This window comes from Pleurodeles waltl, chromosome 10 (assembly GCF_031143425.1).
Source record: "Pleurodeles waltl isolate 20211129_DDA chromosome 10, aPleWal1.hap1.20221129, whole genome shotgun sequence".
Lineage (NCBI taxonomy): Eukaryota > Metazoa > Chordata > Amphibia > Caudata > Salamandridae > Pleurodeles > Pleurodeles waltl.
This window is the reverse complement of record NC_090449.1, coordinates 657746476-657768778: the sequence shown is the minus strand read 5'-3', so window position 1 is coordinate 657768778 and position 22303 is coordinate 657746476. Positions and strand designations below refer to the sequence as shown.

The following is a 22303-nucleotide window of genomic DNA, read 5'->3' as shown; positions in this document are numbered from 1 at the left end:
ACACCTGTCGGGGTCGATTACAGGATTTTCTACCCGCATGGCAAGCAATTACATCAGACCAGTGGGTGTTATCCATTATCCAACATGGCTATTGTCTGGAGCGCACTACTTCACTTCCCAGCATTCCATCTCGCACTCACAGGCTCTCTCTGGAACATCAAACATTGCTTAAACAAGAAGTTCAAGCATTTGTTCTCAAAGGAGGTATAAAACCCATCCCTCTTCAACACCAGGGCTCAGAATGCTCTCTATACTTCCTAATCCCCAAAACAGGCTGGTATTTACAGCCAATTCTAGATCCCAGACCACTAAACGAGTACATCCTATCAGAGCACTTCGACATGGTCACCTTCCAAAATGTGACTCCACTTCTTCAACAGGGCAACTTTATGGCTACACTAGATCTAAAGAACGCCTACTTACACATACTGATACACCGAGCTCATTGCAATTATCTTAAGTTTGTGAGGGGCGGCAGACATTATCAGTTCAAAGTCCTTCCTGCTGCACGTTGAGTATTCAAGTGTCTAACTGTGGTTATGGCCCAACTACACAGACAGAAAGTCTGGGTGTTTCCATATACAAATGATCGGCTTATCAAAGCCAGCACTCGCCAACAGTGTCAACAGCACACTCAGATTACAATAGATCTGATCCACTGCTTGGGATTCACCATCAACATTCCCAGTTCTCACCTACATCCTCTACAGGTTCAGACATATCTAGGAGATATTCTAAACACACAAATAGGATTAGCCTATCCCAATTCTGCAAGAGTCCAGAATTTTAAGACACTATTACCTCAATTTAAGGCAAATCAACAACTCACAGTGAGGACAGTCATGCACTACTTATGGATGATGGCCCCCTGCATTGCCATAGTACACCATGTCTGACTACATGTGTGTCCGTTACAGGAACATTTAGCTCAACAGTGGTCTCAAGCACAGGGTCAGTTACATGATCTAGTGTTGATAAGACCGTCAAACTCATCACTCTCTGCAATGGAGGAATACCAACAACCTGTTGAAAAGGTGACATTTTCTCAACCCTGTTCCCCACATCAGTGTCACAACAGACCCATAAGTCATGGGATGGGGTGCACATTTGAAGGATCTCACATTGCAGGGTCTCTGAGATCCCAATCACAGAGGTCTCCACATCAACTAACCAGAGCTTCAAGCTGTTTACCTAGCTCTGAAAGCATTCCTACCTCACATCTTTCGCAAGCTGCCCCTGTCCGATGGACAATATGACAGCCATGTACTATCTACAAAAGCAGGAGGGGGGCACGGTCTCCACTATAACTCATCTATCACAGGCCATTTGGAGATTGGCTGTACGTCACAACAGTCACCTGTTAGTGGACTGTTTCCCAGGTGCAGCCAATGATTTTGCAGACTTCCTCAGGTGGATGCAGCAACAAGTCCACAAGCTGACATATGCAAAGCAGCTACATGGTCTACACCACACATTTTCACTAAACGTTATTGTGTGGATGTTTTAGCACACCAACAAGCCATTGCAGGTCAGGCAGTGCTACGTACACTTTTCCAGACAACTTCAACACCCACAGGTGAAAGTGTACCTACAGTCTCACATGCCTCGAACCCAATATGTTATTTACCCTGTAAGCATCTGTTTGTAGCATTTAGTGCTGTAGATTTGCCTGCGCCCACCCTTCTCCCCAGACATCTGTGCAGTTTTTCTTTCTTTTTTTTTTTACACTTGGACATCTCATTACTAACATTTACTCTACATTCCATTTTCACCCGTCTGTGGGAAAACAAACTAACAATGAAGTTGATGCCCATGCGCATTATCACCAAGCAGAGGAGTCCATCTACCTCATGACTCTAAAGACTTCGTAGAAGAAAAACAGCTTGCATACATCTGGACCCAACAATAGATGACAGGAGTATGCAAAGCATGTGAATCCAAAGCACTACATGCTACAAACAGATGCTTACAGGGTAACATATTCCTTCTAGTTGCATGTTTTGTGATTTTCAGTTCACCAATGGTGTTGCCAAACTGTGTCTCTGAGTCTCTTCAACCTTCTAGCATCTTTACTCCAGTGAGCCAGTTGTGTGTTGAAGGTGACCTCCATTCATGAAATCTGCTGTAGTGACAACATAAACAGCATAGGTCTTCATGCTTAGTTAGGATTGTGTCCAGTATAAGCATCTTGTGAGGTTTTACTATATATTTACACAGTTGCATCAGCGCTCACTTTTTTCAGAATGAATGTATGTTAGTTTTGTTCTTTAAATTGCAAGTTTGTATATGCTGTCTTAAATACAATGTCATACCTGTTTCAATTTTTTCAATAATTTTTTCCAGGAATTACTCGATTTGATCTCTTAGGAGATTTTGGAAGATTCAATTGGCTTGGAAATTTTTACATAGTTTTGTCATATAATTTGCTTTTTGCTATCATGACGACACTGTGTCTTGTTCGTACGTTTACCTCTGCTGTGCGAGAAGAGCTTTTCAAGGCCATAGGTAAGCGTCTTAAGTTTGTCTCACTGACTTTGTACTGCACATGTTCTGAAGTGTTTTGAAAGTGTCTTTGCCTAGTATTTTAGGACACAAAGGAGTATATTTATTAAGAGTTTGTGCTGTGTTGCTGAAAAGTGAGCTTTAAGATGGTTCACCCAGGTTCCTGCGCTAATGCTGGCATTATTGGCAGCTTGCAGTTCTTTTTCTAAATCCTTAATAATCCTCTAGAATCTTCTCAGGTCGCTGTACATGGAGGCGCATACAAGTTTTCCCCCGAAGCTTTCATCCCTACTTCTTTTTAAGGACCATACCTCTCTTGAGTCTTCTTCGATACTCCCTCAATGTTGTAATGAGCATAGAGTTTTGGGGACTGTATCTTATTAGACTCGGGTTCTGTTAATTCTAATCTTTACAAGGCAGATGTGTTTAGGCATCCAAGCTGTCTTATTTCCAAGGATAGTCCTACTTTTCTGCGACTGTTTGGACTAGTACTTTGCCAGTATTTGAGCAGTGAAGAATTCCCATGCTGTCCCTGGGTCTGACTCCTTGACGGCAACATCCATGATAACTACAGATGTATCGACTATTTCTTTTAAGCTGTACGAGTCTCATCTTAGATGCTTCTGGTTTTCCGTGCTTTCTTGCTCAAGCAGATTTCTTGCAGGCTCTAGTCTGGCAGGCACTGGCCTTAGCCAAATGTTTTGAGGTTGATGAATAATTTCAGAGCTGTTGTCAATCCTGAAGTCCATGATATTATTAAACATACTGGCAGTCATCAGTATGGGTGTAGTGTAGTGTAATCTAGGTATGAGACCGTATTAGCTGAGGCCCTTACCATTTTATATCATCCAGGGCCAGATCTGGTGACTGGAAAAAGTAGAGGTTATCATCTCCAGTGATAATACCCAATGCAGTGTCTGTACTCGTCAAGTCAGATAAACCCTGACAGCTTTTCCACCGCGGCTTCCTTGCCTCTGGAGTTGATGTGGATGTTTACCAATATAACAGGACGTTATTTGATTGGACCAGCCTTCCAGGAGTAAAGCCAGTATCCAGGATTCTTGCATCTCCGGCATTTTTGCCTTCTCCAACATGTTTGAGTTAATATATATTGATAGCCCACCCATACCCCTTCGAAGTGTGCTTGTTTTTTGGGTGGGAGTCAATTATTCTACAAAACCAATAAGTGGAATGCGTGCCAGAGCGCATGTCTACTGCAAAGTTTTTCTGGTATTGTATCAGTTCTGCCGTTGATGTAAGGCCCCTCATATTCCAGGAGTACAATCTGATTTTACCACGGTCAAGGGGTGGAGTTGTGGGCTCCACTAAACTTCAATCTGGCCTTCACACCGTTGACTGTTCCAGTGAGAGCCAGCCCCAGTTGGCCGTCTCATCTATTCTTGCAATAGTCTTTTGAATCTCAGCGGCTGGGCCAGCTCTAATTGTAATGATTGGCCCTGCTGCCCGCAAATGGTTGCCTTTCCCACTGCATATTTAAGTTTTGTGAGGTCTGAGTTCTTCCCTTTTGAATTCTCATTTTGTTTCAGTAATATTAGGGGGTAGGGTTGTTCCTGGAATAGTGCTACCTTGATGTCTCAACTTCTCAACTGCTCTTTCTTCACTAATATTTCTGTGTTAAGTCCTGGAGCATTAAACCTTACTAGATTGGGCTCCGCAACCTTGTTACCATGAGCAGGCACTAATTTGATTGAGAAAATATCTGATGACCCCACCTGGGACAGCCTTTAAAGCTCATTAATCAACCTCAGTATAGTAGAGCAATTTAGGATGTCACAATTCACTCTCGATGAATATTCAGGTCCCCACAGCATGCTGGGCTGAGACAAGTTCAGTGCCTCCAATGTTTTAGCGGGGGTGCCCTCATCCAGTTGCATTACCTAATCGCTGGTACCCTCTTTCCCCACTCCATAGACTACTACAGGTGCGGGCTTATCTTTTGGCATTTATGCACTCCAGTTCTTTGACCGTGCCATTGTCTTCGGTTGGTTGTCCTCCACTGAGTTCACCCCGAATCCCTTATTTGGTGCAATATCGATTGTCTGTCCTTCAAGCTTCCCAAGCTGCGGGATTGCTCAAGCAGGCAATTCAAACAAATTCCCAGCTCGGATTTGTCTCTGCCTTTTCTCACTCACTTCTTTTCTCATTTTGACAGGTGCTGTTTGATAAGCTCTGAAATCCCTAGGACTGGCTCACATGCATGTGTATCTGGCTCGGTCTTGGTATTCAGGCTTCCCACTTTTTCTGCTAGAGCTGGCCTGCCTACACTTGTGTTTTCAGCTTCCACTTCATCACCAGATCCCAATATGTTTACGGACAATACTTTGCCGTCCTCCTTTGCAGTGTCTTTGACCTCTGCTGGAATTTCATTGAGTAGTGAGGTTTGTTGAGCCAGCTTTTTGATAACCTCTCCATAAGTGCACGTTGTAAAGTTTGTACCTTTATCAGCCTGTACCCGTGTAATTAAGTTAAGATTCTGTGCTTGTCATCAATGCCCAAGACAAACACTGCAAGGCTGCTTAGCAGGTCCACCTGTATGTCCATTTTGCATGATGTAGAGCCTTCTCTGTTGCCTCTATGGTATCTAAGATAGTCTGCAGATCAGCTTTAAATCTTTTGTATCCCCTTTACGTTCACTTTGAACAGCCACATTCTTTGAGTGATTGCCAGAGAGCCCTAGGAAATGGGTAGCATAAATGGGTAGCGTAATGGGATCCCAGGCTTGAATATTGTGTGATCTCTATGGAGCACTTAATGGCTTTGGCCTAGTTCACTGTACTTTCATTTTGGTTTGTGTCTATTAACAGCTCCTTGACATGTAAATCTAGGATATCCTGGAACTCCCTCTATGCTTTAAACAAAGATAATGACACTGTGGGGCATATTTATACTCTGTTTGCACCGAATTAGTGTCATTTTTTTTTTTACTCTAATTCGGTCCAAAACTAACTCCATATTTATACTTTGGTGCTTTAGCGCCAAATTTATGGAGTTAAAGTCATTTTTTGAAAGTGCATTAGTGCAGTTTTGCACCAAAAAGTATAAATAAGGCCCTGTATTTGGCTGGGTACACGTCACCCTTTGAAGAGTCTGAGTGGTTTGAATCAGCCTTAATGAAGGAATAAGCCTTGGAGGGAGTCATTTACCCCCTGCACACCGATGTTTGTGGGCTGGGGTACCTGTACTGCACAATCCCTGTGTGGGGTACTCCGGTGAGAAGTTGCTCCCTTTTTTATACTATCAGTATTACTCCCTTATACTCAGGCTGGTTGCCTCTGTGGTTCTTTCTTCTACAAACTGTGCCAACCTGGCCAAACAGGCATTAGCTGTGCCAAGAGTCATGGTGTGAAACACCTGCAGGCCCAAAATGCAGTTAGTTAACTGTGCAGCTGGGTGATTGGAGTTGCCTCTAATGGTGTAGTTGTTGCTGCTTCTGCGGATGGGTTAAGCAGGAACAAAAAATCTGGTATTTTTCTGGGGCATTTTTCCAGTGTATTAGTCTTTAATTGTTGCTCCTCCAGTGACTGCCCTCGAGGCCCACCAAGCCCATTCTCTGGTTCGCAGTCTTTTATATCTGTTGGGCTTGTCAGCATCTGATAGTTCTGACAGCTTTTTTTTATTGCGCTTCACACACTTCCTTTGTGATGTTACTTCCAATTGGGCCTCACACTTCCTTTTTCTGGCTCCAGGATGGGCCATAATACTGGTTCTACCAGATCTCATCTGCCTTATCAAAGCACCAGGGGCCTTTAGATGGAGAAATTGGTGAAAGCGGCTTGACTTTCTGTCCTCACACCTGGTTGTGGCTTAGATGGAATAGATTAGCTGGGGGAGTATAACACTGAGTTTGCCGTGTACTTTTACCACTTTGTTCTGCCAAAGACCACACAGACACGAGAGCTTAGGCCTGAGTGAGTGATGATCGAAGGTGAGCAGATCTCAATTGACTGCAACATTCAGGTTCAAAGCGGTGGAGTGAATATCACTGGCAGCAGTTCCTCCAGGGGCCACAAGCTGCACCAAGACCTAGCTCGGCAGACACTGCAGCACTGGTGCAAACTCCCTCCTGGAGCCTAGCAGCATGTAGGATAAGTGTGCATGCCTGCTGCACACCATGCTCCTACCTCCCTCCTCCTCTGCTCCTCTCACTGGGACGCTCTGGGTCACTGCTGAAATGGGACCAGGGGCTGGTAGCCTCTCCTCCCATCTTCTTTCTGCTGACCACTACTGCCATCCCATATGGCAGAGGCAGTGGGTGATGTGACAGAACCCCCTGTTCGTCTCCCCCCCCCCCCCCACCACCACCACCACCGCTGATTCTGCAGCCAGCCCAGTCATGCAGATGAGAAGTAGCTGATGCAACCGCTGTGACTATGCCCACTTCCTCCTTGCTCTTCGCTTGCTTTGCTTAGTCCGTAGCCCACTTGCTGTGCTTTCCCTGGCCGTGAAAAATATGGAATAGTCCTCTTCCCAGTTGATCTGTGGCTGTACTCTCTGAACAAGGGCCCTTATCTGTGAACACTGCTGGACTTGGACATGATATCACTTTAGCGACCCATTCAGTTGAACTATTCATTCAGAACCCAGGAATGTCACTAAAGTAGCCCCGAAGTGTATAGTAGCTCCAAGAATGCAGGGCTTTTGATTTACCCTATTGTAACAGTTTGGAAACCTTATTCTGAATACCAGGCCATACTCTCATTACATAAGGATTGTTGGACTTGGCCTTTTCTGCAGGGTCATCTAAACTTTCTGCCTTCACTCCTGCTATTTTTTGCTGGATACATTTGTGTTGCCTTTGGACAGTGCTGAAGTGCTTGTGCTCTCTCCTTAAAGCATGTTGGATTGGCTTATGCTTATACCCAATTGGCATATTGAATTTACTTGTAAGTCCATAGTCAAGTGGCACTATGTGTGCCTATGGCCTGTAAATTAAATGCTACTAGTGGGTCTGCAGCACTGATTGTGCACCCATTTAAGTAGCTCTTTAAACATAACTCAGTCCTGCCATTGCAAAGCCTGTATGTGCATTCTTCAACTGCCAATTGAACTGGCAAAATAAACCAAAATACCTTTTGTCAGACCCAGACCTTCCTTTTTAGGTTGAGCCTAGGCAGCGAGCATGCGCTGTCGCTCAACATGCTGTAATTTGTTCTGTGGAATATTAACATCGGAGCTGATGTTACCTTTCAATGAAGCCCTCACAGATGTCCTTCTGTGAACATGGTCCAAACCCTAGCACAGGGGCTCCTCTGAATAGGGCAATCGGCCGCCGCCATAGACCAGCTCCAAACAACCTTATTTTCCTCACCCAACACCCCATCCCGGAGAGCTTCGTGGTCCAGGCCTCCACTTCCCGTGGCGCCTTCCCTTCTTCTCCTCCAGATAGGGAATCCAAGAGGCTGGACCAACTTGGAAAGAAGTTGTTTTCTTCCTCCAGCCTGGCATTGAGGTCGATAAACACCTCTTGCCTATTGGGGCCGTTTTTCCCATACTTTATGGAATACAGTGGCAGAAGTGCTGTCCCAGGTCCCGGAGGGCGTACAGGACACTCTCACCCAAGCTGTCAAGGATGGGAGAGATGCAGCCAAGTTTACCATCAGGTGTGACGTGGATATGGCCGACTCGCTGGGCAGGGCGATTTCTTTGACAGTGGCCTTCAGTCGTCATGCCTGGCTACATTTTACTGGCTTTTTCGGGGGATGTCCAGTCGAGTTTGATGGACATGCCCTTTGATGGCTCTCTCCTTTTTTTGTCAGAAGGCAGACTTTGCGCTTGAGAGGTTCAAGAATTCTCGAGCTACGGCCAGATCCGTGGGCCTTTCAGCGCCAGTTCGTCAGCAGTCTGTCTAACGTCCCATTTGAGAGTTCGGAAGAGGCGCAGTACCAAGCCAGCCACAGGTTAGCCACCGTCCTCCAGCTTCACAGCATCCCGTGCAACGACGAGGTCATGGTACCGTCAGACCCACAGGATCTGGCCAGAGGTCGGCCACCACCTAGCCCTCCTCTTCCGCAGCGCTCAAGCCCTCCTAGTATGGTTCTGGAAGACCATGTCCGTCCAGTTGGAGGGAGTATTTAATATCATGTCCCTCACTAGTAGTCCATAACATCGGACAAATGGGTTTTGCAGATCAAACAGAAGGGCTATTCCCTTCCCTTCCAGTCTTTCCCTCCCTCTATCCCTCCAGTAAAAGAATGGCTGATGGAGGATCATTTGATCTTACTCAGCAAGGAAGTTAGGCTCTCTGGGCCAAGGGAGTCATAGAAAGGGTCCCGACGTCAGGAGTAGGCAGTGGTTGTTATTCCCGTTACTTTCTGATTCCCAAAAAGAACAAAGGCCTTCGCCCTATCCTGGATTTAAGGAATGTGAATCTCTTCCTCAAGAAGTAGAAATTCAAGTTACTCACTCTTGCTCAGGTCGTCTACCCTAGACCAAGGAGACTGGATGGTAGCGTTGGACTTGCAAGATGTGAATTTTCACATCCCCATTCTGGCCGCCTACAGGCGTTACTTGCAGTTTAAGGTGGGCCACGAGCACTTTCAGTTTACCGTGATCCCCTTCGGTCTCACCAGTGCCCCTCGGGTGTTCACCAAAGTGATGGCACTGGTGGCAGCTCATCTGCGCACGTTAGGGATTTCAGTCTTCCCCTACCTAGATGATTGGCTGTTGAATGCTCTGATGCCCCAGGCTCTCGTCACCCATCTTCAGACTTTGGCGAACCTCCTGTATTCGCTGGGGTTCACTATAAATGTGCCGAAGTCACACCTGACTCCCTCTCAGAAGCTCCCTTTTATCGGAGCTGTTCTGGACACAGTGCAGTTTCGGGCCGATGCACCCGAGCAGCGAGTCCAGGATATTTAGGTTATGATACCAATGTTTCGGCCTCTATCCTAGATTTCGGTGAGACAGACTCTTAGGCTGTTGGGACTCATGGCTTCCTGCATCCTATTAGTCAAACATGCCAGATGCATATGAGGGCTCTGCAGTGGGACCTGAAGTTCCAATGGGCACAGCATCAGGGAAATCTTAGTACATGGTTCAGATCTTGGAGGGAACTGCAAAGGATCTGCAGTGGTGGTTAGTGAACTGTGATTGGGTCAAAGGCAGATTCCTCTCCCTTCCCCAACCAGATCTTACAGTAGAGACAGATGCGTCACTTCTGGGATGGGACAGCCATCTGGGAGAGGTAGAGATGAGGGGCCTCTGATCTCCGGCGAAATCCGTGCTCCATATCAACTTGTTGGAGTTCCGGGTGATCCAGCTAGCATTAAAGGCATTTCTTCCTGTTGTGAAAGGGAAGATAGTGCTGGTGTTCACGGACAACACTACCGTGATGTGGTACTGCAACAAGCAGGGCTGTGTGAGGTCGTAGACCCTTTGTCAAGAGGCTCTACGTCTCTGAACGTGGCTGGAACACCAGGGCATAACCCTGGTGGTTCAACATCTGGCAGGTTCTTTGAACGCCAGAGCGGATGAACTCAGCTGGAGATGCTTAGCGGATCACAAATGATGTCTCCATTCGGAGGTGGCACAAGGATTCTTTCAGTAGGTGGCAGAGCCTTGGTTAGATCTGTTTGCCTCCAAAGAGAATGTGCAATGTCAGCAGTATTGCGCATTGGAGTTTCCAAGGTGGCTATCGCTAGGCGACGCTTTTCGTCGCAAGTGGAGTTCAGGCCTCCTGTATGCCTTTCTGCCCATACCACTTCTGCCCAGAGTTCTCAAGAAAATCAAGAACGACCAGGCCCAAGTAATCCTAGTGGCTCTGGATTGGGCACGAAGAGGTTGGTATCCAGAGCTTCTCAAAATGAGTATCAATCCTCCAATCAGGTTGCCTCTTCAGGAGGGTCTTCTGTCGCAGCAGCAGGGGAAGGTTCTCTACCCTAACCTGTCAACTCTGCGGCTTCATGCGTGGAGATTGAGTGGCGGCAGTTTATGGTTTATGACCTCTCTCCCGAAGTCTGTTATGTCATTCTGGCAGTCAGGCGTCCCTCTTCTAAGACAGTTTACGCCTGCCATTGGAAACGTTTTGTATTATATTGTACAGAGAGGTCTATTGATCCTCTTTCTTCTTCTCTTTCTAATATCCTCCTTTTCATTCTGACACTTGCCCAACAGAGTTCCTTCTTAGGGACTCTTGAGGGCTATCTTTCTGCCTTATCAGCTTTTCTTCACATGCCTGATCAACAGTCTTTGTTTAAGTCTCCTATTGTACAGAGATTCCTAAAAGGACTTGTACATATGTTTCCACCTACGCCTTTTGTTATGCCCCAGTGGGACCTTAATCTAGTGCTCACTTTTCTTGTGTGTGCTCCTTTTGGGCCTTTACATAATTGTCCTCTCCGGCTACTCACTATCAAAACAGCCTTCTTAGTGGCGATCACATCTGCAGGGAGAGTAAGTGAGATGCAGGATTTATCATCAAAACCACTGTATCTCACAATATATCCTGATAAGGTAGTCCTCAGAACTCGTGCCTCTTTCCACCTCAGGGTGGTGACCTCTTTCCATCTGGGTCAGAACACACTGCTCACCTTCTTTGCTCCACCACATCCCTCTAAAGAAGAGGAGTGTCTCCACCGCCTGGACCCAAAAAGAGCATTGTTTTTCTACCTTGACTGCACAAAAGAGTTCCGGGTGGACGACCAACTCTTTGTGGGGTACGTTGGAGCAAAGAAGGGTCGGGGAGGCCAGAAACAAATCATTTCGCACTGGGTCGTTCTCGGTATTAAAATCTGCTATGCAAGAAGCAGCCTCCTGAGGGCTTGAGAGCCCCTTCTACAAGGGGGAAAGCTGCTACCATGGTGTTAGCTCGAGGCGTGCCGGTTTTTTTGTTGCCTTTCTCCAGGGCATGTCATTTTTCTCAGACAATCAGAAAAAAGTTGGTTCTTCCATGACTCTGCGCTACTGGCGTTGGAAAGTTGTGGAAATGAACTGACGTACACGCGCCGGGGTGGTGCCTCTATAGAAGGCTGTGACATCACAGATGCCTCCAACGACGCTGACGACACCAGGTGGAGCCAGACGATTCACGCGGATCTGAACACCACCCCCCGACGGCGTTCGAAGGGTACTGCTCAGCAGAAATATTCTGGATTCAAAGCTGACACCAGGGAATCCTGGGATAAGGAATCTGCAGCTAGATAGTCTACCAGATAATTTGTTACCAAAGGTAAGTAACTTGTTCTTTAGTGCATGAAGCCTGTACCTAATTCACATGACTGGGTTTAGCTGACAGTTACGATTTCTGTATTCTTTCTAGACAGCCTCACACAATAGAAAGCTTAGGTTTGCCTGGATTGATCATCACTCGCAGGATGAGAGAGAGGAGCTGGGCACAGCCCCACTTATATTTTGAATAGGCTGTATCCTGCCGCCAAAGGGCTGCATACCCCTATAGTTAGTCTGAAGCAAGGACAAGGAAGGCAGGATACTTGGGGACTTAAAAGGGAAACATCTAGAAGCTTCTCCCCTACTTCATAGGTTCAATTGAGTAGAAATACAGGACCTCAGTACCCAACTCATCATTACATGTCTTGACCTGTGGATGCTCTGGCAGGAAGAAGGACTGATGTGCTGCTACAGGGACTGCCACTCTTCTGGACTGCTGCTTTAAATAAACTGCTGCCCTGCTATGCTGACTTGCTGCCTGCTGCTCTGTCTGGCAAGAGAGAGCTGGACCTGCAACTTCATCTTAAACCCAGAACCCTAGAATGACTTCAAGGGCTAGTCTGCTGGCCTCCTGATCTGAGCCTCGAGTACATAAATGGCCCTCATCCTGAACCAGGCCCTGGGCCCAGCGGCAGCAAGTTACTGCTCCCCCCCTCCCCCCAAGTGGTGCCTCTCAAGTCCCGGATCCTATGTGTGGCCATTTGGCACTGAAATCAAGCTTTTGAGCACTTCATGACTGCAAATGGACCCGTTTGCACCAAGACCACGCCACTCACCATGCAGCTCCATCGCCTTGACTCTTCTCACTGCAGCATTGACCACTCTTGGATACTGTGATGCTCCAGCGATGCCCCCCCACAACTCCAGCCAGCTCCTTGTGTTATGCCAGCAGCATTCCACTACTCTGGGTCTTCGCTCAATACAAACAGGGCTCTTGCCACAAACTTTAGTAAGTAAACCTTCAGCAGGATTAACCTGGGACTGTATTCGACTTGTGCTGCATTGTGGTAGGCCTGCACTTTTGATTTTGACCCGGTCCAGTGCAACCAGATTTCACAAGTTGGCGCTTTGGTCTTTTTAGCACTATATTTACCTTATTCTTTAAAAATTCATAACTTTGCTTCACTGATTATCTTTTTTGTCATTTTAGTCTTGTTTTATTTGTTGAATTTTTCTCGATTGTTCGAACCTGGTGTGGGATCTTTTTGTGTGGTGTTTTCACAGTTTGAAGTGTTGCACAAATACTTTACACATTGCCTGTACGTTAAGCCTGATTGCTCTATGAGAAGCTCCCAGGTGGTTGAGCACAGGTTAATTTTGGGCTTGCCTGTGCCTTAACCTGATGAGGATTGTGGTTACTGCTTGATCAGGGCTCATACCCTAGTCAACCCAATTTCTCACAAGGATCATGACGTTTCGCAACAGAATTTTGCCTGAAATAATGGCAGGCATTTTAACCATAACTTTAAATATGCTAGTTTCTGATCCTTTTAACACGAAAAAGTGAGAAACCGTTGTTCATCATAAAATTACCGTCTGGAAGTTTGCAATATTAGCAAAATAGACCGCAAACGTTTTTGTATTCTTACACAACATCTAAAATTTGTGGGAGTCTGTATACATTTTATACTGATTCAGTTGAAATGTCATAAGTTTAGGTGTCATCATGAAATAATCCCTTTGGTCAATTCTTAAGTGCATAAAAAACAACATACAGTGTAGTTTAACCAACGATGAAGCGCCACGTTGCAGTGCTGTTTCATTATGATTCTTATATTGAACAGAATAAATGATTTGTGCAACTGTCTCCTTTACCTGTTCAGGTGGCAGGTGTCTAGAACATCCCCAGCATGTGCAGCCCCTTCCTACGGTCTTTCGATGCTGGACACATGGCCTTCATGGGAGTCTGCACTGCACATTACACGAAACTGCCTGGCCATGGTGCTAGTTGCTTGACATAATTAACACACACACAGTTTGTCTGCTCCCAGTCGTGCCCTCCCTTTTGACATAGACTCTCTGATTGGATTAATGGTTAATCCGATTTAAATAGTCAAAGGAAGCTGCTTTTCAGAGTTAACAGCGATTTGGGAACGGTAACAGAAAACATGCAGGTTAGGTTTGGATGTCATTACAGGCCTTCTTCAGGTACTACTTTAACTTGCAAACTAAGACGGCCAAAATTGTGTTTTCAAGTCTTTCCTTCTTGTTTTGAAATCGGTGATGCGAACAGTTGTTTTTAATATGTAGAAGGGTATCTTCTTTACTTTTATTTCAAGTTAATGATTATGACATTCTGGAACGGAGAAAGAATTCGGTTCTCATATAAAATCGATTTTTTTTTAGAGAAAATAAAAACATTTAAAAACCAAGTGTTGGGTGTAGCCAAGCCACTGACCAAGAAGTCCGCGTGGCTTTGAAGCTCTCGGGACTTCGCCCACCTGTGGCTGCTTCCATCCTGTGCCCTTAACGGCTCCCAAGGGTGGGGCTGGAGGGGCACGAGGACCAAGACCCTGCGAGACAACCACTGGCGCCTTGGAACCCTGTGATCTGCCACCCCTCTGGCTCCCCGCTCCTGCAGTTTGATGAAGCCCTCGGAGGCCCAGTGGAAATAGGGTCCACGGACGAGCCTGAAGGCGGAGCTGTGATGTGCGCAGCCCAATGTTGAGATCCGCTTGCAGACCTGGCTCCAGACTATACCGGTCCCTGGCGTCTTCAACTGCAGAGCACCTGGAGGTGAGCCGCGCAGCTTCTATGCACCAGCGCAGCCTCGTTGTCACGCTGTCACAAGCCCTGGTCCGCAGGGTGGCCTGTTACTAGACGCCAGCTCCTGCGCTAAGTGATATTGCGCGCTGCATACCTGGACACCGGCAGCGCTATATTGGACACTGGGCGGCTGCAACGGACACGCTGTGCTCGCTTTTGTCCCCCGCTCCCACTACTGCTCAACACCGACAAATCCAAGATCCTCATCTTCGGCCCCAACCGCTCAGCTTGGAACGACTCCTGGTGGCCCAAATCCCTAGGCACCGGACCAACACCCACCACCCAGGCTCGCAAACTTGGTTTCATCTTGGACCCCACTCTCAGCATGACTCAGCAGGTCAACGCTATCACCTCCTCATGCTACAACATCCTCTGCATGCTCCGGAAGATCTTCAAGGGGATCCCCGTCAAGACTAGAAAAACCGTCACCCACGCCCTGGTCATCAGCAGAATGGATTACGTTAACGCCCTCTATGCCGTATCTACAGACAAACTTCTATCAAAGCTACAGCAGATCCAGAATGCGGTCGCCCGGCCCATCCTCGACATACCACACCGCAACCACATCTCCCCCCACCTCAGAAACCTGCACTGGCTACCCATACCAAAAAGGATCACCTTCAAGCTCCTGACCCACGCTCACAAAGCCCTCTACAAAACAGGACCCGCCTACCTCAACCCCAGACTCGCCTTCCACACTCCCGCACGTATTCTCTGCTCTGCCAACCTTGCCCTCGCCACCATCCGACGCACCACCGCCGGAGGAAGATCCTTCTCACACCTCGCCGCCAAGACATGGAACGTGCTACCACTCCAGCTACGCCAGACCCAGGACCTCCTAACATTCAGGAAACGCCTCAAAGCATGGCTATTTGACGAGTAGCGTTTCCCCCCCCCACCCCCAGTGCCTTGAGACCCTAACGGGTGAGTAGCGCGCTTTATAAATCTATTGATTGACTGCAGTGTACTCACGCCCCTTCGGGCACCATGAAATCTGGATGGATGCATGGGGGCCCTGGGGACCTGCGGACATGTCCGCTTGCGGCGACCTTCACAGGTGGGAAATATACCATGACTGGTTCATGTGTCCTGCTGTGGGAAGCCACAATGCCTATTTCCTCTTGCTTAGCTGCTATGCACGTATAACCTGCCACTGTGACCTCGCACCTGGGACGCCATGTGTTGCTATGCTTTAGCCCAGTGGTTCCCAAACTGTGCGCCGCGGCTCCCTGGTGCGCCCTCAAAACTAGCCAGGGGCGCCGCACACAGTCTGGAAACCACTCAGAGGTGCTTTGAATCTGCAGCTTTTCATCGTGGTATTGGAAACAAAACCCCCTGCATTAATTATTGTGACCAGCGGAGGGCGCCAAAGTACCATTAATAATATCCCTATGACCAAAGAACAAAAATAGTTTCCAATAAATGGTTTTCAGCAACCTGAAGGAGAGAATAAAGAAGACAAACTGTAAATAGTGTAGGTACAGGTAAAGGCTGGGATTACGTTCCCCCACCCGCCAAAAAAAAGTAACATAATGGGGAGCCGTGGCCAACACGGCCAACAGGTCAAAGGAGCCGGGGTTTGAAAAAGTTTGGGAACCACTGCTTTAGCCCATCACCTCATGCGACTGCCAGCTATTCCTGTAACATTCATACCCCCATTTTGATGCACAGTGCTGGTGCGGACTGCTATTTCCCTGATAGTCCTGCCCGACGTGTTGCCCATACATTATATGCTGACTGTGTCTCCATGGCTCTACTTAACCTGCTCCTGTGCTTGTTGAGTCTGCTACCCCCACTGCGCACCCTTTTAGTGTCCACTTGCAACGTCACAATGGGGCATGGAAGCCGTAAACAGCAACACCTCTCCTTCAACCCTAATAAGACCCCACAATGTACGGACTCTGAGACCCCCCCCCCCCCAGATGAGGACCCAACCAGTGCCTCTGCCCCTCCACGGGTTGGAACAACCACAATTATGGCTGAGTTTCTGGCGGGCTTTAAAGCCATTGATACACGATTTGGTGCCCTCCCCACACTGATTGATCGCATAAATGAACGCACAGACTAGGTTGGCTGGTACGAAGAGTCACATATTTTAAACTGGAATACGGCGGTTCAGACACCAACAAGTGGCTGGGCAGTGCAGAACGTTTACTTAAGATCACCAAAAACGAGAATTTAGAGGCAAACTCTTTGCAGTATAACATGTGCAATGACATCCACATAGCAGGGGTGGCGGAATCCACTAACACAGGCTGCATGGACCTTTTTTTTGATAAGCTGCTGTTAGATGTGCTTGGAGACCCTTCACCGACACATTTGTCATCAAGAAAGCTCACAGGTCCTTAGGTTCACGTCCTGTGCCAGGTGCCCCTCCACGATTGATAATTGCCTGGTTACATCATTTTTGTGATCGGGATACTGTTCTGTGCCTGGCCCGCGAGAAGGGACTGCTGCACTACCAGGGCATGGCTCTGTCCCTGTTCCACAACTTTATCCAGATGGTGCAGGGGGCAAGGCGCAAATATGCAGTTGTCAAATAGACACTCAAGAAAGTTGGGCTTCGGTATGGTATGCTTTACCCAACACGCCTCCGGATTGAACTGAACAGTAAATACCATATCTTTAACTCACCCGCCAATGCCGCGCTTTTCTGAAAACATAAAATAGTAGCGACTTCTCATGAACGCGGACTCCCTTGCCCCCTCTCGCTTGTGCCGAATACTGATTCTTCATCATGAAAGTCATTTACTTAGTAGCCCTTTTTGTATGTTGACTCTCCCGCTGTATCTGCCCGGATGACCACATGAAACAGACTGTCATGAACACTGTAGTTTTTTGGTACACATCAAGCTAGCGGCTTCCGCAATGTACTAGATCTCATCTACAACTACACAGCGCCACATTGCGGAGTGTTGCCACATCCCCGAGGTGTACACCGACATGTTAAGTTTGTTAGTTTTTTGGGGAATTATTGGGATCCACTGGTATTTGCATACTCCGATGTGGAAGGAGGAATGGAAACAGTAGTTATTGTTGAATTGTTACACAGAAGCTTTACTCCTAGATGTGCTCTGATGTTCCTTTCTTCTCACACGTTACATCCACCAATTATGAAATGCTACTTACCAGATGACACTGGTTAATGGCACTCGCTTTATTGACCTATCATGCATGACATGGAATATCAAGTGTTAAAACAACCTGTGGAAGGGAAAGCAGGTTCTATCAACCTAATTAGACATGGCATTCCTGCAGGGGACAAATGTAGCGCCCCATAGCTCTTGCATTTATATTTCTACATGGGGCGCAGACCATTTTTTTGCGCATTACAGCTCTTATTCCTGTGGTGTACGCATGTTAAATCCTAAAAGTATCCACTTTGTCAGCCAAGACTCGGTCTCTGATGGCCGATATCTCCATGTCTCCAGTGAATTGTCTGGCAAGTCTATTTTGCTAGTCAATGTATATGCCCCCGGTGTTGATTACCTTGAGTTCTTTCAGGACCTCTCTACCCACATGAGCCGATTCCAAACGGAGCATATTCTCCTTGGTGGATATTTTAACATTACCTGCTGTCCCTGTTTGGATTCCACTGGTTCTTCTATCGGCACCAAGTCACATTCACTCCATGCCCTTATGGAGCTGCTCAGTACTTTTCATCTTACTTATGCCCAGCACTCTAGGCACCCACACACAAGGAACTACACCTACTACTCTGTCCCACGTAATCTATGGACCTGTATCGACTATTGGTATCTCGCACGGATTGCTACTGTGGCTCTCTGCCTTTGTTCACAACCCTCATAATTTGTCAGATCACTCTCCAGTTATGGCTGCATTGTGCATCCCCTGTTCGTGCCCTGCCATTGGCTCCTGGCACTTTCCTCCCAATGCGCTATGCAATGAGATATTTTGCACTGAAGTATGTGATGCAATTACTAAATACTTTGCCTTGACACAGGGACTGTGCAGACCCAATCAGTGCTTCGGGAAGCCTTCAAAACATATATTAGGGAAGTTTGTATAGCTAAATATGTGTGAGTCCTCCGTAACAAAAGGGGTGATTTATCCAGGGTTGAGAGGCAGCTGCACAACCTAGATCACCAAAATATATCCCTCACCCCTTACTCACCTTTATACAGTAGATCCTTATTATTGCAGGAGTTTCTGGAAATGGCCACCTGTGAAGTTGCCTTTTTGAGTGAATACACTAGGGCAATCAGATATGGGGAGGGCGAAAGACCAGCCTCACTTTAGCGCAGGTATTCTGCCCTCCTTACCGGGCCTCCTATGTCACAGGTTAGCTTTAGAAGGATGGCACCATGACCATACTGGCCACGTTCACAACGTATTACAAGCAGCTATACACATCCCACGTAAATACTTCAGAGACAGCCTTAGCTGTTTATCTTTCAGAGATTGCAATGGTGTGACTGGACAGTGGTCAGCAGCACTTCCTGGCCTCACCCTTACCTGAGAGGAGATCATTCTGGCTATCACTGGTTCTAAGGCCCCTGGCCTGGACGGCCTCACTGGTGATTTTTATAAAGCATTATAGGAAGCTGGCCTAATGTGTGGTAGGTGCCCAAGGTACTTACACTTTATACAAGGTCCAGGTATCCCCTCTTAGTGAAGTGTAGGCAGTGTCTAGAAGCCACGCTCTCTAGAGGTAGCCGTGGATGAGCAGCCAAGGCTTATCTAGGATACATGCAAAGCTCATGCAATACCACTATAGTCACACAGCAGTTATGCACATGAAAGAAAACACTCAGTTGTACAAAAATAAAGGTACTTTTTTTGGAACACAATACCACAAAGTTCTAGAGAGGCAACCCTCCAATAGGAGGTAAGTAATGCAGTAAATATATACACCAGTAAACAAAATAGGTATAGAAAAGGTTACGAAACAGTGCAAATAGCAATAACCAATAGTGACCCTAGGGGGAAGCCCAAACCATATACTTAAAAAATAGAATGCAAACACAAGACCCCCACCTAGGTAAGTGGGATGTGTAGAGGGGAGGTGGGAGTGCTAGAAAACCGCAGAGGTAAGTAACACAGTACCCCCCAGCGACCAGGAAAGCAGGAGTAAATTACTTGAATTTCCCCCAAACAACCCAATAGGAAGGAAAAGAAGACACCCAGACAAGATTGCAAGAAACCAGCGGTGGATTCCAGGAGAAGACCTGTGGAGAGAGGGGACCAAGTCCTAAAGTCACAGTGGACTCCAGGAGGAATAGGAGTTACTACCCACCCAAGAATTGGTCGGTGGTGAGGAAGATCAGGTCAGCACTGCAGCCCTGGAGCCGGCGAAGGGTTCCTGATGGATGCAGATGATGTCCCATGTGGGAGTGAAGATTGCAGATGGGCGCCTGTACAGGAATTCCACTAACAAGCCTTGGCAAAGGCAAAAGTTGCGGTTAATGGAAAAGTGGTGCTTCCGGGGACCAGAAAAACACGGGAGGACTCAACCCAAGAGGGGGAGTTAAAGGAGGCCCTCAGCGACACAGAGAGTTCACGGGAGCACAGGCAGCACCCACAGGAGTCCCCCAGAACGGAGACACAGAAGTCGCAGAAGAAGCCCACACAGCACTACAGGAAGGGATCGCATGACGCAGAAGAACCATGTAGAGGGCTGTGCTTCACAGGAAGGAAGGCTGGGGACTGGAGCTACACATCGCCTGAAGATCCGTTGGAGGAGATGCAAACAAGCGTTGGCAGCTGCAAGAGATGCTGTACACGGGGGTACTGTCCTCCGTGGTAAGGAAGGGCTTACCTCCACCAAAGTTCGACAGTGGCAGAGAGGACCAAGAGGACTCCTCCAGACCAACACCCATGATACAGGATCCACGCAGCTGAAGATGAGAGGAGATCCACGCAGCCGGTCGACATTGCAGCAGGTGCCTGCGAATGCAGGGGAGTGACTCCTTCACTCCAAGGGTGATTCATTCTTTCTTCTAGTGCAGACTGAAGACACGCCACCCTCAGTGGATGCACAGTAAACGGAAATGTTGCAGTTGTTGGCAGGAGCCCTGGAAACAGTGTTGCAGAAGAGATCTTCCTGGAAGCAACTTGTTGAGTCCTGGAGGTATCAGTCGCAGTTTTGGGGGCCAGAAGTCAAAGTAAAGGTTGGAGAGGAGTCCTGCTGGAATTTTGCAAGCCGAATCTGAGGACCCACCCAAGAGAGAGACCCTAAATAGCCTTGAAAGGGGGATTGATCAACTAGCCAGGTAAGCACTTATCAGGAGGGGGCTCTGACATCACCTGCCTGGCCTGACCACTCAGATGTTCCCAGAGTTCCCTGCCAACCTTGGAAACAAGATGGCAGAACCCAGGGACCGTCTGGAGGAGCTCTGAGCACCACTCCTGGGGTGGTGTTGGACAGGGGAATGGTCACTCTCCTTTCCATTGTCCAATTTCGCACCTGTAGTGAAAACATTTCGCGCAGACTGCAATGGCCGGCCTGCAGAACCCTTTGCATGGTCTCCCTATGGGTAGCAGAATAACTTCTGCAGCCCATAGGGATCCCCTAGTACCCCAATGCCCTGGGTACCGGGGTACCATATACTAGGGACTTACACGGGGGACTAATAAGTCAATTGTGAGAAGAAAAAAGTACAGTTACCAAGTTAGAAGAGAGAGAGTATAACCACTGGGGTCCTGGCTAGGAGGATCCCAGTAAACACAGTCAAACTCACTGACAACAGGCAGAAAATGGGGCTAGCCATGCCAAGAAAGAGGGTACTTTCCTACACAGGCTGAATTCCCCCCTCCTCCCCCCCCCCCCCCCCCCAACGAAGGACAAGAATGCTAACCTTGCCCAGATGAGTCTTCATTGTCTAAGTGGAAATATCTGAAGAGTCCATCTGCATTGGAGTGATTACTGCCAGGTCTATGTTACACAGTATAGTCCATTCCTTGTAGGGATATGGACAACCTCAAAAATTTGGGGTTTTCTCCTTTTATCTGTTTGACCCATAGAAGGAGCTTGTGGTCTGTCTTAACAATGAAGTGAGTGCTAAAGAGGTATGGCCTCAGCTTCTTCAAGGCCCAGACCACAGATTCCTTTTCTATAGCTGACCAACGCCTCATTCTGGGGAGTCAACCTTCTTCTTATGAAAGCAACTGGTTGGTCTTGGCCATCAGTGTTAAGTTGTGAAAGAACTGCTTAAACCACTACCTCTGAAGCATCAGTCTGAATTATTAACTTCTTGGAGTAGTCAGGGCTTTTTAACACGGGTGCAGAGCACATGGCCTGTTTTAGGTCCTCAAAGGCTTTTTGACAGCTAGCTGTCCACAAAACTTTTGTAGGCATTCTTTTAGCGTTGTGTTCATTAAGAGGGGCTAAAATGGAGTCATAGTTCTTGAGGAACCTCCTGTCTTACCCAGTGAGGCCTAAGAAGGCTTTCATCTGGGTCTATGTAGCGGGGGAGTCCAATCTAAAATAGTTTGGATCTTCCCCCGCAGTGGTTGAATCTGGCCTCCACCTACCAGGTGGCCCAGATACACAACCTTCCCCTGCCATATCTGTCACATAGAGGCCTTGATATTGAGGACTACGTTTTACAGGGCCTCCAAAACATTCTAGAGGTGGACCAGGTGGTCATCCCATGTGGAGCTAAAGACAGCTATATCATCTAGAGAAAAGCTTCACTATAGGCTTCCAAACTTAGGAGGACTGTATTCACTAGCCTCTGAAAAGTGGCAGATGCATTTTTCAAACCAAAGGGCATCACTGTGAAGTGATAATGCCCTCCAATGGTTGAAAATGCTGTCTCTGCTTTAGCATCATCTGATAACTTGATCTGCAAATAGCCTGCAGTCAGATCAAATGTGCTAAGATACT

General features: G+C 47.4%; 1 protein-coding gene across 1 annotated transcript in view; it reads left to right on the top strand.

The window, feature by feature from the left end:
- LMBR1 (limb development membrane protein 1) overlaps positions 1–22303 on the top strand; it is a 785226-nt gene that overhangs the window by 748838 nt on the left and 14085 nt on the right. The window contains exon 16 of the mRNA XM_069211146.1: positions 2344–2505. Within this exon, the coding sequence (XP_069067247.1) occupies positions 2344–2505 (162 nt within the window). The remainder of the gene's footprint in view (positions 1–2343; positions 2506–22303) is intronic.